Genomic DNA, 16,186 nt, shown 5'->3' on the forward strand with positions numbered 1-16,186 from the left:
CAGCCTCTCCTCCGAGGACAAGGCAGCCAGCAGCGAGACCTGGATGGCTACAATCCCGGGAGAAGCCCAGGAGATGACCCTGGGATTGGTGTGGCGATTCAAAACAGATTCGCTTCACTACAGACACAAGCCCCTGACTACGGAGCAGGGAAGGCCGGCGGCGGCGCCGACCACCAGACGGAGTGTGTACACAACACTCGCCCGACAATATGACCCGCTAGGATGCATTCTACCGTACACCACCAGGGCAAAAATGATTGTACGAGCATTGTGGGACAAGGACCAGGGCTGGGACGACCCCATTCCTGCACACCTTGCATCCACCTGGAGAGAGTGGGAGATGGAGCTCCACTCACTCCCAGGCGTTAATATGCGCCGAAGCTACTTCCCACCCACGGTGAGGCCAGAGACATGTAAAATGGACTTACACGTCTTCAGTGACGCCTCAGAGGTCGCATACGGATCAGTAGCCTACTTGCGGGCCCAAGAAGAGGGGGGAGAGATCTACACAGCATTTGTCCTCGCCCGCTCGAGAATAGCCCCACGCAAGCAACAATCTATCCCACGCCTAGAGCTCTGCGCAGCCCTAGCCGGAGCGCACCTAGCCACGCTCATCCAACGTGAGCTCACCATACCGGTGTCTAGAACAATCCTGTGGTCAGATTCCACGACAGTACTCGCCTGGATCAAATCGGACTCATGCAAGTACAAAGTCTTCGTGGGAGTCAGAGTCACCGAGATTCAAGACTTAACCGAAGAGTTAACCGGAGAAACAGAGTGGCGCTACGTTGATACAAAACAGAACCCAGCTGACGTCATCACCCGGGGAATGCCCCTAGATGACCTCACCCGTCGCAATGTCTACAGTGACGGCCCAGCATTCCTAAAGCTCCCGGAAGGAGAGTGGCCCACGCCTATCCCGAGGGAAGCCAGTCAGGAGGAGGCTGAGAACAAGAAGCCTGTGTTCTGTGGATTGAGCACTGTTATCTCCGCAGACCCCAACATAGATGATTGCACTACCATAGAGAGTGCACAACAAAGGACATTCCTACTGCACTACCTACCGTCTCTACAGACCCGCCAGAAGTGGGTAAAGGAGAGAGACAATTTGACAGAAGGAACGGTCGTCATGATTATTGATCAATCACTGCCCAGAGCTATGTGGCCGGCCGGCCGCGTAAGCAAAGTGATCACCGGTGCCGACGGCAAGGTCCGAGCAGCTGAAGTGCTTGTCCAGGGTCGCACTTACACCGGTCCCGTGGCGAGGCTCATAGAACTGCCCCGACTCCCAGACACAATCGATGATGACCATGACCCTATAACCATATGACTTTGTGAAGTTGACTGACCCCTACAGCAAACCCTTATGTGTAAATAGACAACGCGATTAATCTGTCTCTGCTTAACTGATTAGGTCTGGTACCAATCAGGGGGTGGCTGTTGTGAAGGGCCAGATTAAACCGAATATATATATTTATTATATATATATATTTAATTGTATTTGTATATTCTCTAATATTCCTTGATATCCCTTGTATATTCCTTGTACAATATGCATTGAATATCCATTCTAGCCTACTGAACATCCCATAATAGTCTCCATTCTACTATTGGTCGAGACCTTGGTGCCAGGCTGCCATACCCCCCAGACCCAGTTCAAACGTACCGCTCAACATGTACGAACAAGTCCTAGTTCCGCGTAGGAATCTGGCTACCGCACCACTAACGGTACTATTTGTTCATAGTGCGTATATATACTGCGCTACTAAAGTAGGACTTCCTTTTTCAGTCCAGTTTCTTACCCTCCAATAGAGTGACAGACGTAAAGCCTCCCCGCGACGCCACGTGTGGGAGTAAGGCCAAGTTCGGCCTACCATCGGTATTGAGACATCGTGTATATTAATATTTGAATAGTCATATTTGGCACTATATCGTCGAGTTGGACGTAGTCTATTAAGCTAATAATAGTCTGTTAATATATAGTGCTTCGTGCGGTGAGAATACTATCGTAGTCAGTACCCCATCGTTTCGGGCAGAGAACTGGCTGCTTATCCAGGATGGTCGACCCCATGTGAGACTGCATCCGAGGAGCCCCAGAGCCGACGAGCGAGTGGACCTGCATACCGGATTATTCTACCGACGACAGCCCGCCTTCCTAGGCACGGATTATGCTTTGTGTACAGTGATTATTCCATGGATAAAGACCCCCGACACTGCCGTGTGTTGGAACCCCCCCCCCTGGAGAGGACGCAAGGTGAGGAGGCGCTCTGCAAGACGAGGTCGCTTCACGTCTCTCCTCCGTGGACCGGAGAGAGCCGGCCCACAGAGAGTCCAGCTGCTTTCATCTGTGGTCCAAGGATCGCTGGCGCATTGAACTGCACTACTGTGGGTTCACCCAGGATACCCTTAGCCGGACGAGGCAGCCAGACTCTACCCCCCCCCCCCCTCCTACTCCTGTTGTCTTACAAGCGACCGGATTAACCCCCCTAGTGTATCCAGTCTTATAATCATTAAAGTATCATTGCTGTTATTCCTTAACTATTCCAGGTCGTATATTTACCACCTGCGCCACCAGAGATTGGACATTCTCTATTGATATACCAACGAATACTCTTTGCCATAAAAGTGCATACTATTTCAATTCATAAATGTAATTAAGTGATTAAGTGCTTGCTCTACACACCATTGCTGTGTAGTAATAAACGCATACTTCGACTTCGTACATTTGTGTTGGATCCGTTTCATCTACGTGAGTGTTTATCATAATATATTTATGCCGAGTACTGGGTGGCCGAATATAAAGTACAAAGGTAGTGGTAGTAAGTATCATATCTAGTAATACAGTCAGGGAATTGTACCCCTCAGTTACAGTTACACTATAAATACTAACTGGATAGTTGATTATAAACATTTAATTTCATTATCTGAAATATTCTAAAATCATTATGTCTGCTATAAGCCATTATCCTTGTGCGTGTACGCGCACAAGGGGGGGGGTGGTAGGCCCCCAAAACGACTAGTGTTTTCGCGGCGCACGTGTCACGGATACGTAGTGTCAACAGTGTCGTCATAGACGCGCGCAGTAAGGCGGTTGTTAGTATCGGTGCATTTCTCTACACTGAGCTGAAATGAAATTATTGCACATAAATTAGGTAAATAAATATTAACAACACATAAATTTACTTATTTACAATTAAACATACAGTAGTGACAACACATGTGAACTATTTACAATACAGGGAGGCACATACAACACTCATAACTATTTACAACCAGTGTCGGAACGAGTGCACTCAAGTTGTTCGGAAATTCTGAGGTCTGAGTGCACACTGGACGCTCTGACCAAAGAGTCCGTTTATCAGAGCGGAGTAGATTTTCAGAGTGAATTTATTAACTCACCTTAACTAGGGCCCTATAAAATCAGTTTTTATCTTTTCCTGTTTTCGGATATGAATTTTCCTGTTTTCGGATTTTTCTGTTTTTAATTTTCCATTTTTGGATTTCTACGATTTGATATTTTTTCCTTTTCGATTTAACCAAAAAAAACTATACAAAATTATGTTTTTAACTAACTTTAATAACAGTACATCTGCAAACAGTGCCAGTGTAGTTCAATGTTCAGTGCCAGTGTGTGATCTCGCTCTGCATTGTGTTTCGATTCGACCCCTGTTAAGGGATCGCCCTGAGTGGGAGTTGAACCCCGGTCTCCTGCGCCGCGGCGGCATCACAGACCACTATACCAAGAGGTGAATTCACTTCTAAGTACTGGGTCTGGATGCCTCTGGGGAGTGAGTTTACTTGCAGTACCGCTTAACGTCCACAGCCACTTCACTATACAAGTCCCTTGTGACTGTGGATAGACAGTCTATTTGCCAACACAATGAACCCGGACATTTTGGAACCACCCAACTTTTATGATGATATGGATAGTATGGGTCACCAGCACTTAGAAACTGCCAGATGCTAAGTTGTACATGTTGGGCAATTATTTATTTTTTTGCATAATTAGCTACATTTGCATAATCACCTAAATGGACAAATCTCGGAAACTACTTGATCAATTTCAACAATGTTGGAGTGGTTTTGGGGGTTATTCGGGATGCCGAATCAATTTATGATACTCAAGAGTTTCGGAATTGCAATATTTACTGGAATTTACCAAATTTCAATTTCAAGAGAAATTCTGCTGAATAATATTATGGGGAAACTTACTCCTTGCTTACAAGTCTTGGTTATCATAGACTCAGGTCTACTGTAAGCTTTAAGTCCCACATTAACAAGGTGACAAAAACATAATTCTTCCACCTTAGAAACAAAGCTAAAGTACAACCATTTATAAATCAAAAGGATGCTGAAAAACGGATCCATGCCTTTATTCCAAGCCAACTGAAGAAAATACTTCAGCTTATTCAACTCTCAGCTAGGCTATTACACTGGCTTCCGGTAACATTTAGAATTGATTTGAAGGTCCTCCTCCTTATGTACAAAGCCCTAAATGGAACCAGACCAAGCTATATTGGCAATTTTCTTGTCAACTACATGCCCCCAAGAACACTACGATCATCTACTTCTATCATCTTGTATTTTTATTTTCTGCATTGCATTTATTCTGTCTATTTTATGCTCATTTGATGTATTCTAGTGTATTTTCTGCTGTGAAGCACTTTGGGCTGCAATTCTTGTATGGAATTTGTACAAATAACGTTTATTATTATTATTGCCATCCTTAGAGTTATTTGCTACCTCTATCTAGCAGGGCTAAAATTATTTGAAATGGTTTTGTTAACCCTCCTGTTATCCTCAAATTGACTTTACACTCTTTATCCTTGGGGACATTTTGACCCCAGCAGTTTAAACCTCCAGAAAATGATCATAATCAAAAGTGTTACCCAAATGTATGTTTCAGGTGCTTCATGTTACTTTGTTGATTACCTAAATAACCATTTAAATAAAACATTACCCCTACTCCCCCCCACCCACCCAATTATACATACATAATATATATTATGTTGTTCAAGTGGGGAGAGACATCGAGAGGTTTTGTTTCAGAATTTTATCATCAATTACTAACGTCCTCGTATGAAACCCTCCAACTAGACTCTGTCTGGAGGAGGGATATACCAGACCTGGAAAATGACTTTGATTGGCAAGGAGCCTGGGCAAATGTCCGACTTACATCAAGGAACCCGGATCATCAACAAATCAATCTTAACTATATTCACAGGACATACTTGACTCCTATATAAGACTGTGCCGAATGGGGCTTAAACAAGACTCCAAATGCTCCCAATGTACAAATGGGGACGAAGGGACATTTATGCACATGTATTGGGACTGCCCACCAGTTAAGGCATTCTGGAAAGATGTGACCCAACAATTATCAAAACTCGTATCTTGGAATATACCTGTACACCCCTCGGTATTACTATTGAATGATGTTTTTGAGTTTGCAGTGAATCCACAGCTAAAGAGATTGGTTTTATCGGGTATCACAGTAGCTAAAAAGCTGATCGCATCACGCTGGTTTCAACCGGAAAAAATTTGCCGTAAAGTTTGGTTTCTTACATATCTCGATGTGATTTATCAAGAAATATCTACAGCAAGAATTCTGGGTCTCAATGAATCCAAAATGTCAATGTGGTTAGAAGTGGTGGAGAGAATAAAAGCTAGCTTATAATGGTAGTGTCTGGTTAGGTGCGAGGGATAGTGGAGGTACTTCTCAAGGTGGGGTCCGGGAGGGGGGGGTTCGAGCTGGAGCATATGTGTGTAGGTTTTTTAGATAACGGGTATTAGGGGTATATCTTATATAAGACAATTAACTAAAATGTGATCTCATTGGATGTGCTCCGACAATTACTGCTTGTATATCTTATCGTGTGTTGTCATGTTTGTTTATGTGTTTGTTTAAAAAATAATAAAAAAATAAAATACAAAAAAAAACAATAGTCTTCTGGGATTCTGAAATCGGGGAGGAGATAGTGGGGGAAGCAAATTAATGAATGTGGATGAGAGCCGTGATGCAAGTGATTACAGATACGGCTGTGGGGGTGCTGGAGACATGATCGAATAGACTTGTATGCGCCTGAATCTCCTGTACACGGCACGACCCATTCCTAATCGATCAGAACTAAATCGGCAGAGAAAAAGCCCATTTTTAAGCACCTATTCCCCATGCACATGCGCAGATTGCCCACGGATTGTGACGCCACGCACACCCGCCCTGGACTGTTCCATCAGAGGGGGGAGCTTCAGTGGTAGTGTAAGTGGCTACAGACCACTGCACTTAAATATAAACATTAGTCTACCTGGAGACTCAATGAGGTAATTGTAGATGTCGCCATAAGACGCGTCTGGCCATTTAGTGGGATCATTGTTTCATTATCCTGTTCGGCTGAAAGGACACTGGCCACCGAAGCTCGCCCCTCTGATGGAACAGTCCAGGGCGGGTGTGCGTCGCGTCACAATCCGTGGGCAATCTGCGCATGTGCATGGGGAATAGGTTCTTAAAAATTGGCTTTTTCTCTGCCGATTTAGTTCTGATCGATTAGGAATGCAACCACTTACATCACGGCCAGGGGAGGAAACTAACTTTTTGGCTTACCAGCCAACTGGCGAGTATCTGATTTTTTTTAACAGACAAACTGATTTTTTACCAGCCAAAAAAAATCGCTAATTGTGATAATTACTTCTTTGTATGTCTTCGTCTAAATTGATTTTCAATCATAGTAATAATCACACCGTGTCTCTACTCTTTAAAATATTTATTAGCATAAAACATTAATAACAGTATCTACTCTTCACAATATTAGCATAACACATATTAACATGAAAGAGGGATCTATTCTGGACTGGGTTGGGCTGAACTGGGCAGTGAAAGATGCTGGGTTGGACTGGGTTGGGCAGTGAAAGAAAAAAACCGAAGTATGTTGTGAAGTGTATAGATAGATAGATGTGAAATGTATAGATGTAGCAGTACTGTCTATCTGTATGTCGTGTATGTCATATGTTATGATGAATTGAAAATGGGGGACCCTGATGTAAACAAGATGAAAGTCTTTCTCAGGTCTGCATCCCCTTAACAATTGTGTGTATTGAGCCGTACTGTACCCATTCTGCAATCTGTTAATAAAGTTTTCAATCAGTCAATCAAGTTAACTTTGAACCTCGGTTGTCAAGCCACGTCAATGTTGTGTATGCATCCGAGTGTTCACTGTGCCTTTAAGACGGCACGGGCACGGTGGCCTTACGACAGTGCTGCCGTCAAGTGTTGTGGTAACGTCAGTTGGGTTGGTCTGCTGTTGTGCACTGGTTGAGCTAGCCCCTTTCGTGACTGCGATGTGCAAGCCAGGGGCTTTTGAGCATGAAATAAAATGTCTAACCTTACGTCGTAGTCCGGTGCGCAATAGACTAACATACACCTCTGTAATTTAAATGTGTCCTTGCCTTGGACTCGATGGTTGTACTAGGGTTGGATGCAGTTCCCCGTTGCTCAGTCTGTCTGTTTTCCATCTTCTGTGTTTAACGTTATCTGTTTGCGAGTGCTTCCTTGACTGATGGCCAGTACCACAGGACTTTTATTCAACATTCTATATTTCCGCGGGTTGGCCAGTACTGCGGGAACTTTTATTAAACATTATATATGTCCGCGGGTTGGCCAGTACTGCGGGAACTTTTATTAAACATTATATATGTCCGCGGGTTGGCCAGTACTGCGGGAACTTTTATTAAACATTATATATGTCCGCGGGTTGGCCAGTACTGCGGGAACTTTTATTAAACATTATATATGTCCGCGGGTTGGCCAGTACTGCAGGAACTTTTATTAAACATTATATATGTCCGCGGGTCTTGTGCAGTGCTCTCGTGGCACTGTCAACTCGCCAGACTGGCGAGTGGTCTTCATGAATCACTCGCCAAACGTAAAAAATACTCGCATTTGGCGAGTAAAGTGGCCTAATTTCCTCCCCTGATCACGGCTCTCATCCACATTCATTCATTTGCTCCCCCCGCAATCTCCTACCCGATTTCAATGTAACGCGGAAGTGTAGTGGTCTATTAGGCGCTCTACAAATTAAAGTTATTATTATTATCATTCTGTTTACAATTGAACATTCCATGAAAATTATCTATAAATTCTGCATCTTCTGAAACATTTATAAACAGAAAATTCATAAAAAAAATTGTAAATTCCAGTAAATATTGCAATTTTGAAACTTTTTTCTTCTCTTAAGTATCAACTGGATTCAGCATCCCGAATAACCCCCAAAACAACTCCAACATTGTTGAAATTGATCAAGTAGTTTCTGAGATTTGGCCATTTAGGCGATTATGCAAATGTGTGCTAATTATGCAATTAAAAAAATTGCCCAACATTTACAACTTAGCATCCGGCAGTTTCTGAGTGCTGGGGATCCGTACTATCCATATCCATCATAAAACGTTGGTGGTTCCGAAATTTCCGGGTTCACAATTGGGCTCTATGGGGTGGCAAATAGACTTGCGGTACCTCCGTTACACCAGTTAGGTTATGAGGTTTATTTTTTCCAATTCAGTTCAGTTCAATGCAGTTCAACTGCCAGTGCAGCGCAATAACTAAATAATAATTAAATAGTTAAATAATACAAAATAATTTGTTTAAAAGAAATCAGAAAAAAACTGTAAAATGTAATTTATTTCAAAGAGATGTCCTTTAAAGGTTCATGCTTCTCCCCATCTCTGGCTGACATCACCATTGTGATACATGATGGTTAGGCCTTTGTGTTTCTCAGTGAGGGATTCTCTTTTTGTCAGTCAGCAGCGTTTTGTACTTGCTGAAGCTTCTCTCTGTATAATTATTTTTTAAGTTTAAATATGAACATTATCTGGCCATCCTCAATAAATAATATCAAACTTGCTAAAGACCAGAGTTGGGACGGGCACGTGTGCGCGCACACACACAGAAAGGGAGAATGGCTTATATCAACTATCCAGTTCATTTTTTTATAGTGTAACGTTCAACTACTTGAAGGAGAGAGAGAGAGAGACTGAGACTTGTTACGCGTGACGCTAGTCAGTCTCAGAGTTGTCTCGGAATGGATTTGGTAGCTTTTTTCTGCGTCACCGTAGACCGTATCCGCACCACCGTTTTAAAGTCTTAGCGAAGATTGATTTATATGAAAACCGATTTATGTATAATTTAGCTAGCTCGCCAAATAGGAGAGGAGAGGAGAGCAAACTTTAATACATTTTTTTTTTTTTTTTTTTTAAATAAAATGTTACTTTCTGGAGGGGCGGGCGGCCCGTATGTTCTTACCGGGTGCATAATAGTTCCCAGGATGATCTTACCGGGTGCATGATGGTTCCCAGGATGATCTTACCGGGTGCATGATGGTTCCCAGGATGTTCTTACCGGGTGCATGATGGTTCCCAGGATGATCTGGTTGGGGCAGCTCTCCAGTATGATCTGGACGTCTCTCTGCAGAAGGCGAGTTTCTGTGAAGAACTTGGCCTCTGCAGCAAATGCCTCTGGACTCTCTGTTCCATCGGCTTCCCGTTTGAAGGTTGGGCACTGGAGAGGAGAGAGGAGGAGAGGATATTCAGCACTGGAGAGGAGAGAGGAGGAGAGGAGAGGAGAGAGGAGGAGAGGAGAGGACATTCAGCACTGGAGAGGAGAGGAGAGGAGAGTAGAGAGGAGAGGACTTTCAGCACTGGAGAGGAGAGAGGAGAGGACATTCAGCACTGGAGAGGAGAGGACATTCAGCACTGGAGAGGAGAGAGGAGGAGAGGAGATTCAGCACTGGAGAGAAGAGGAGAGGAGAGGACATTCAGCACTGGAGAGGAGAGAGGAGGAGAGAGGAGAGGAGATTCAGCACTGGAGAGGAGAGCGGAGGAGAGGAGAGGACATTCAGCACTGGAGAGGAGAGAGGAGGAAAGGAGAGGAGATTCAGCACTGGAGAGGAGAGAGGAGGAGAGATTCAGCACTGGAGAGGAGAGCGGAGGAGAGGAGAGGACATTCAGCACTGGAGAGGAGAGAGGAGGAAAGGAGAGGAGATTCAGCACTGGAGAGGAGAGAAGAGGAGAGGAGAGGACATTCAGCACTGGAGAGGAGAGCGGAGGAGAGGAGAGGACATTCAGCACTGGAGAGGAGAGAGGAGGAAAGGAGAGGAGATTCAGCACTGGAGAGGAGAGAGGAGGAGAGGAGAGGACATTCAGCACTGGAGAGGAGAGAGGAGAGGAGAGGACATTCAGCACTGGAGAGGAGAGGAGATGAGAGAGGAGAGGAGAGGAGAGGAGATTCAGCACTGGAGAGGAGATTCAGCACTGGAGAGGAGAGAAGAGGAGAGGAGAGGACATTCAGCACTGGAGAGGAGAGAGGAGGAGAGAGGAGAGGAGATTCAGCACTGGAGAGGAGAGCGGAGGAGAGGAGAGGACATTCAGCACTGGAGAGGAGAGAGGAGGAAAGGAGAGGAGATTCAGCACTGGAGAGGAGAGAGGAGGAGAGGAGAGGACATTCAGCACTGGAGAGGAGAGAGGAGGAGAGGAGAGGACATTCAGCACTGGAGAGGAGAGGAGATTCAGCACTGGAGAGGAGAGGAGAGGACATTCAGCACTGGAGAGGAGAGGACATTCAGCACTGGAGAGGAGAGGACATTCAGCACTGGAGAGGAGAGGAACTGTACATAGACATACAAACAGACATATAGCATTTTCACATGAACTGAACTGATTCCAACACAAAGTGCCTGTGAACTAGGGCTGTCAACGAATATTCTATATTCAAATAAAAAAAACATACATTAGATTGTAAAAATGTACATTCGAAGTGTGAATTGTGTTTTATAAAAAATAAAACAGCCCCGGTGGTCTCCCTCTCGACTTCTTTATGCTGAACCAGTTAGCGCCAAGTCCGATACGTTACATGTATCTTTGTGTGCCAAGTGTTGACGCTAGTGTTTTGAGAGTTATAGCATCAAGAATTTAAGCACCCTAACTGCGTTTTGAGAGTTATGAAAGAAAAAAAAATGAAAGAAATTATTGGAGTGTGGTAAACAGATTGTTAACATAGGTTAGGTTTACTTTATTTGTTCAAGGGGGACAGTGTACATTAATAAAACATTTTACAAATGTAAATGCACCCAATTTTAGCCAAAAGGCTAATTTCCATTGGCAGTCCCCCTGCCAGAAGGTACAGGCTAAAATCCTGTGTAAAAAAAAGGGTTAGCAATAAAAACAATAAAATCAAGATAAATAACATTAGAATAAAAACACAACAAAAGCACATAGACATAGTAGGGATACAGGTCACAATACAGTCATGGACACAAGGACAGAGCACATCATGACATATTAAGAGACCCAGACATAGACAGACGCACCATATCCACACACACACAGACACCTCAGTGTTGACAGTTCTGGTTTTCAATTAGCCATTCCCTAACCCTGCACTTGAATGAATGGTATGATGATGTGGACACTCTAATTGTTTGAGGAATTGAGTTCCATTGGTGGGATGCTCTGTATGAGAAGACTGCCTGGCCAAATACACTTTTTTTTAAAGGGATTGTACAGTCCCCCCTTGCCGCACCTCTAGTGTTCCTGGTTGAGGCAGACTTGAGGTTGATGAAACCGGACAAAGGAGGAGGAGCCAATCCACACTTTATTTTAAAAACTAGACAGACATTTTGATATAGTAACATAGTATTCATTTACTATGTCAAACCACAAAGAGGGGCGCCAGGGTGGTGCACCACGTACAGCACTGCGGTGCAACACTGTCGTTCCGGGTTCGACTCCCGGACCCGGCGACCTTTGCCGAATATCTTCCCCCATCTATCCTCCCATACTTCCTCTCTCTCGCTCTCTGCCCGACTGACCCGGAAAAAACAAAATATCTACCAAAAACATAATAAAAAAAAGAACAAAGAGACAGAAAGCTAGATCCTTGCTGTAGCCGGCAGACTGTAGCAGACTGTGGCAGACTGTAGCCAGCAGACTGTAGCAGACTGTAGCCAGCAGACTGTAGCAGACTGTAGCAGACTGTAGCCAGCAGACTGTAGCAGACTGTAGCAGACTGTAGCCAGCAGACTGTAGCCAGCAGACTGTAGCCAGCAGACTGTAGCCAGCAGACTGTAGCAGACTGTAGCCAGCAGACTGTAGCAGACTGTAGCCAGCAGACTGTAGCCAGCAGACTGTAGCAGACTGTAGCCAGCAGACTGTAGCAGACTGTAGCCAGCAGACTGTAGCAGACTGTAGCCAGCAGACTGTAGCCAGCAGACTGTAGCAGACTGTAGCAGACTGTAGCCAGCAGACTGTAGCCAGCAGACTGTAGCAGACTGTAGCAGACTGTAGCAGACTGTAGCCAGCAGACTGTAGCAGACTGTAGCAGACTGTAGCAGACTGTAGCCAGCAGACTGTAGCAGACTGTAGCCAGCAGATTGTAGCAGACTGTAGCAGACTGTAGCAGACTTTCAGAGCTGGGTGTTAATTGGCTTTATTACATGGCGTTTTCACATTCGCCGAAATGCTTGCTTGTGATTGGTCAATAGCCCCCCGACTGCGGTCATTATTTTTCAATAATGACCGCTGTTTTTTCAATAATGACCGCAGTGCGCAGCTGTTGGCAATCAAGCCCACTGACACACACTGTTTCAGTGCAATTAGACAGTGTTCTGCTGCCGGCGATGACAGGGGGCGGAGCGACGAGCGGAGCCAGAACACAGCGGAGCCAGAAGGCTGCCCGCGATAATAATAATCACTTTATTTGGGCTGACAGAGCCACAGAACAACTGCGATTTGTCAAATGAATTAGGTATATTGTTAGTAAGTTAGCCATGTAATAAGCGGGATAATGTATAGCCTACTCGGTCATTGTCGCAAAATAATTGACCGACACGGAGTTTAAAATACCGAGACGCCGCGCCGAGGTGTTTTAAACGTAGTGAAGGTCAATTATTTTGCGACAATGACCTCGTAGCCATACATTATCCCTTACATATAGACACATAGGATGATTAATCAGCTTGATATTTCTTAAAAAGACAAGGAGTGATACCGTCAGCCTCTCTTGGACTGTCGACCAGGAGAGCTCAACATGCATTTTTTTTAACATTACAACGTGATGTACAGCTTAGGGCAAGCCGAGCTGCTCCGTTTTGAACCAGCTGCAACTTTCCCAAGTCTCCCTTGTTTGCCCCTGACCAAATCATTGAGCAATAGTCAAGATGTGAAAGTACTAGAGTTTCAATGACTTGTTTGGATAGATTACATTCTAGATTGGTATTAACTTTTGTGTTACAAAGCTAGTTTTTATGCTAGGCTAATATTGGCCATCTGTAGGATTTAGTGAGCTAATCATTTATAGTTCTAAGATCATGAGAAAGTCGAAACCATATTGAAAGACTGAAAAGGAAAAGAAAATGTAATCTAAAGGCCCTCCCATAGTCGAGCGGAACGTACGCGGACCGGACTCCACACGGCATGTCCGCAGTCGTTTGAGCTTTCATAGTCGAGCGGACCTCCGCGGACCAATTTCCTACATGTCTCGCCCCAGTTTACACAATTTTTCCCACGCTGTTTAGACTTCTGTCATGTCGTCGTCATCCGATGTCAAAATAAAGAGTAGGTTATCTCCGTTTCCAATATTTCGAAATAAAACTGGCAGTTTTACACACTTCATTTAAAAAAGCCATTCAAACTTCTCAAGTTTCTTCAGATGATGAAAAAAGACATGGTCCAAATGTATATGAATTGGAATGGATGACTATTAGCGATAGTAAAACTAAATTTAGCGTAATCTATCTGCCAACGTTTTACCGGACCAATCCTACCCATTTAATCATGATCCTGCTCTCACTTGGCACGGAGCGAGTGTTCAGAGTAAAATGCAGATCGGTGTCACATTAAATGCAGGTGGATGTCAACCAAAACTCCGAGCAGCGTTTTGTGTGACACCAAGTGAGCTTCGCACTTTGAGTCCGCGCGGACCTCCGTGGAGTCCGGTCCGCTCGACTATGGGAGGAGGGCCTTTAGAAGAAAGAATCTTGGTGTTTTTTTTAGTAGGGGTCCACTGATATATCAGCAGACTATTAGAGTATCACTGGTTTGGGTTTTAAAAAGCACAAACGGAATCGATGGAGAATGTATGTTTACAACAAATTGTAGAATTTACCTTTTCGTGATCTTTACAGTAAGATCGTGTTGCTACGATGGACTAACAAGGACTTACGTTTGAAGTCTAATTTCTTCTTTAATTTATATGATTGTCATTTATCTGAAGATATGCGCCTGAAAAGCGTAATTTGTATTGAACCTGCATTTAGACAAAAATTCAACAATCGTTATTGGTGTCAACTCATGCAAGTGGGGCTAAAACTGGAATATGGTATTGTCCGGGGCCAATAGGCAACACACAATTCATTGCCTAAAATAATTTTTCAAATATATACATTTGCTCACAAAATCCATTTCTGAAATATTTGAGAATGTCAATTGAAAATTACAGTTTTGGTTTGTTACTGTATCACACTTTAAATTACCATGCAGTCCAAGATGATGAACAGCGACTGGATCAAATTAACTTTTCCAAACGTAAAACAGATGTGTGCTCTACTTTGTGAGAACAGTGTGAATGTTACCTTGACTCCCGACAGCATGATGGTGACCAGGTAGTAGTCAGGGAGCAGAAGGGCGCGTACTACACTGCCATCACGGACATGTTCAATAACAGCTAGAGAGAGAAGAGAGGAGCGAGAGAGAGCCAATTGGGAGAGAAATACAATGCATGGAAATTATTAACACCAAATTGTATTGCAAAACAGGAAAAGAATTAAAACATGGATGGCATAAGGGAGTTAAAACGTGTTGAGCCAAAATGGTGGACTTGTGTCTTAGCTTGGAAAATTGGGCTTTGGGGGGAATGGAACCTTGTGCAACTGTGAAGCGTGCGTGCATGTGTTCACGGTGTTTGCTCATCTTAACACATTGAGTGCCAGCAGGGGGCGCACGATTTATCGCTTGAATGCCAGCCTTTTGGGACTGATTTTCTGATATTTCATGATTTTCACGGATATTATGGCTATGTGTCTAATACGCCAGTCGCTTATCAATGACTTGCGTGCAGTAAACATGTATGAAACAGATTGTTTTTTCATCTGTACATTTCCGTTTTATACCGTTTTGAAAAACGGACGTTTTTGGAAATTTCTAGAAAAAGAAAAAGATTCCGCAGGGATAGCTGTTTAGTGGAATACACACAACACGTTGTCATTTTCCGGCTGATTTATTAATCGTTTTCAAATAAACGCTAGATTATCAATAGTATGTGTGTACTTATGCACGCTAGAGAAGCGGGCTGAAAAATCGATTATCTATGACCTGGTCAGCGCTAACGTCATATACACACATAGGGGACACATTGTGATCTGCTGTGAAGAAAAAAACATCTGATTACCCCAAGACTGGTCAAATAGATTCCTTACCTCACATCAGATGTTCTGCAAAAAGATTATTCCAATTCCTGATCACCATTCCAAATATCGATTGCGTTTATTGATCCAACGTTATGTACTCGAAACACATATTCCACGCTGGTCCGAGGGTCCACAATGAATGCAATTGTCTTGGGTTACAATGAAAAAGTATAACGTTGCTACACCCTGAACAATAGATATAGGACTTTGAATGGGCCATGGTAATGTCAATTTAGCAATACAATTTAAAAAGTTATAGCCCTGCAAAGAAGGGGAACTTCTCCATGTTAAATAGGGCTGGCGAGGGATGGTAAATTATGAATTTAACCCCGGCGATCAAAGTGTTAACATGGTGTGTGTATTGCTGTGTACAGCATGTTTCCTTGCTTAAACCCAGGGTTCCCACAGACATTGCAAAATGAAATGAAAGGACTTTCAAGTACTTTCCTAAGCACTCATTTTCATTTTAAAAGGGCATTTAAAAGGATACAATTAACTTTTAAATGCGTTTTTGTATAGAAAAAAAATCTGATACAATAGTTATGGCTTAAAACCAATTTCTGACAATTAGTTACACTTTAACCCTCGAGTCAACCTTAAAAAAAACCACTACCCGTCTCCCTAGTGACCGAAACTGGGATCTCAGTAAAAACATATTTTCATGTATTGTTCCAATCTTCTTTCATGAATATCATTATTAACCTCAGTCCTCACCATACATATCGAATATTTATTCA

The 16,186-nt window shown here is 43.6% G+C and overlaps 1 protein-coding gene across 1 annotated transcript in view; it reads right to left on the reverse strand.

The window, feature by feature from the left end:
* Nucleotides 1-16,186, reverse strand: part of snd1 (staphylococcal nuclease and tudor domain containing 1) — a 447,837-nt gene that overhangs the window by 422,587 nt on the left and 9,064 nt on the right. The window contains 2 exon segments of the mRNA XM_084330125.1: nucleotides 9,389-9,547; nucleotides 14,616-14,707. Coding sequence (XP_084186251.1) covers nucleotides 9,389-9,547; nucleotides 14,616-14,707 — 251 coding nt within the window.

Source organism: Notolepis coatsorum (assembly GCF_963971535.1).
Source record: "Notolepis coatsorum genome assembly, chromosome: 15".
In the NCBI taxonomy this organism is placed as follows: domain Eukaryota; kingdom Metazoa; phylum Chordata; class Actinopteri; order Aulopiformes; family Paralepididae; genus Notolepis; species Notolepis coatsorum.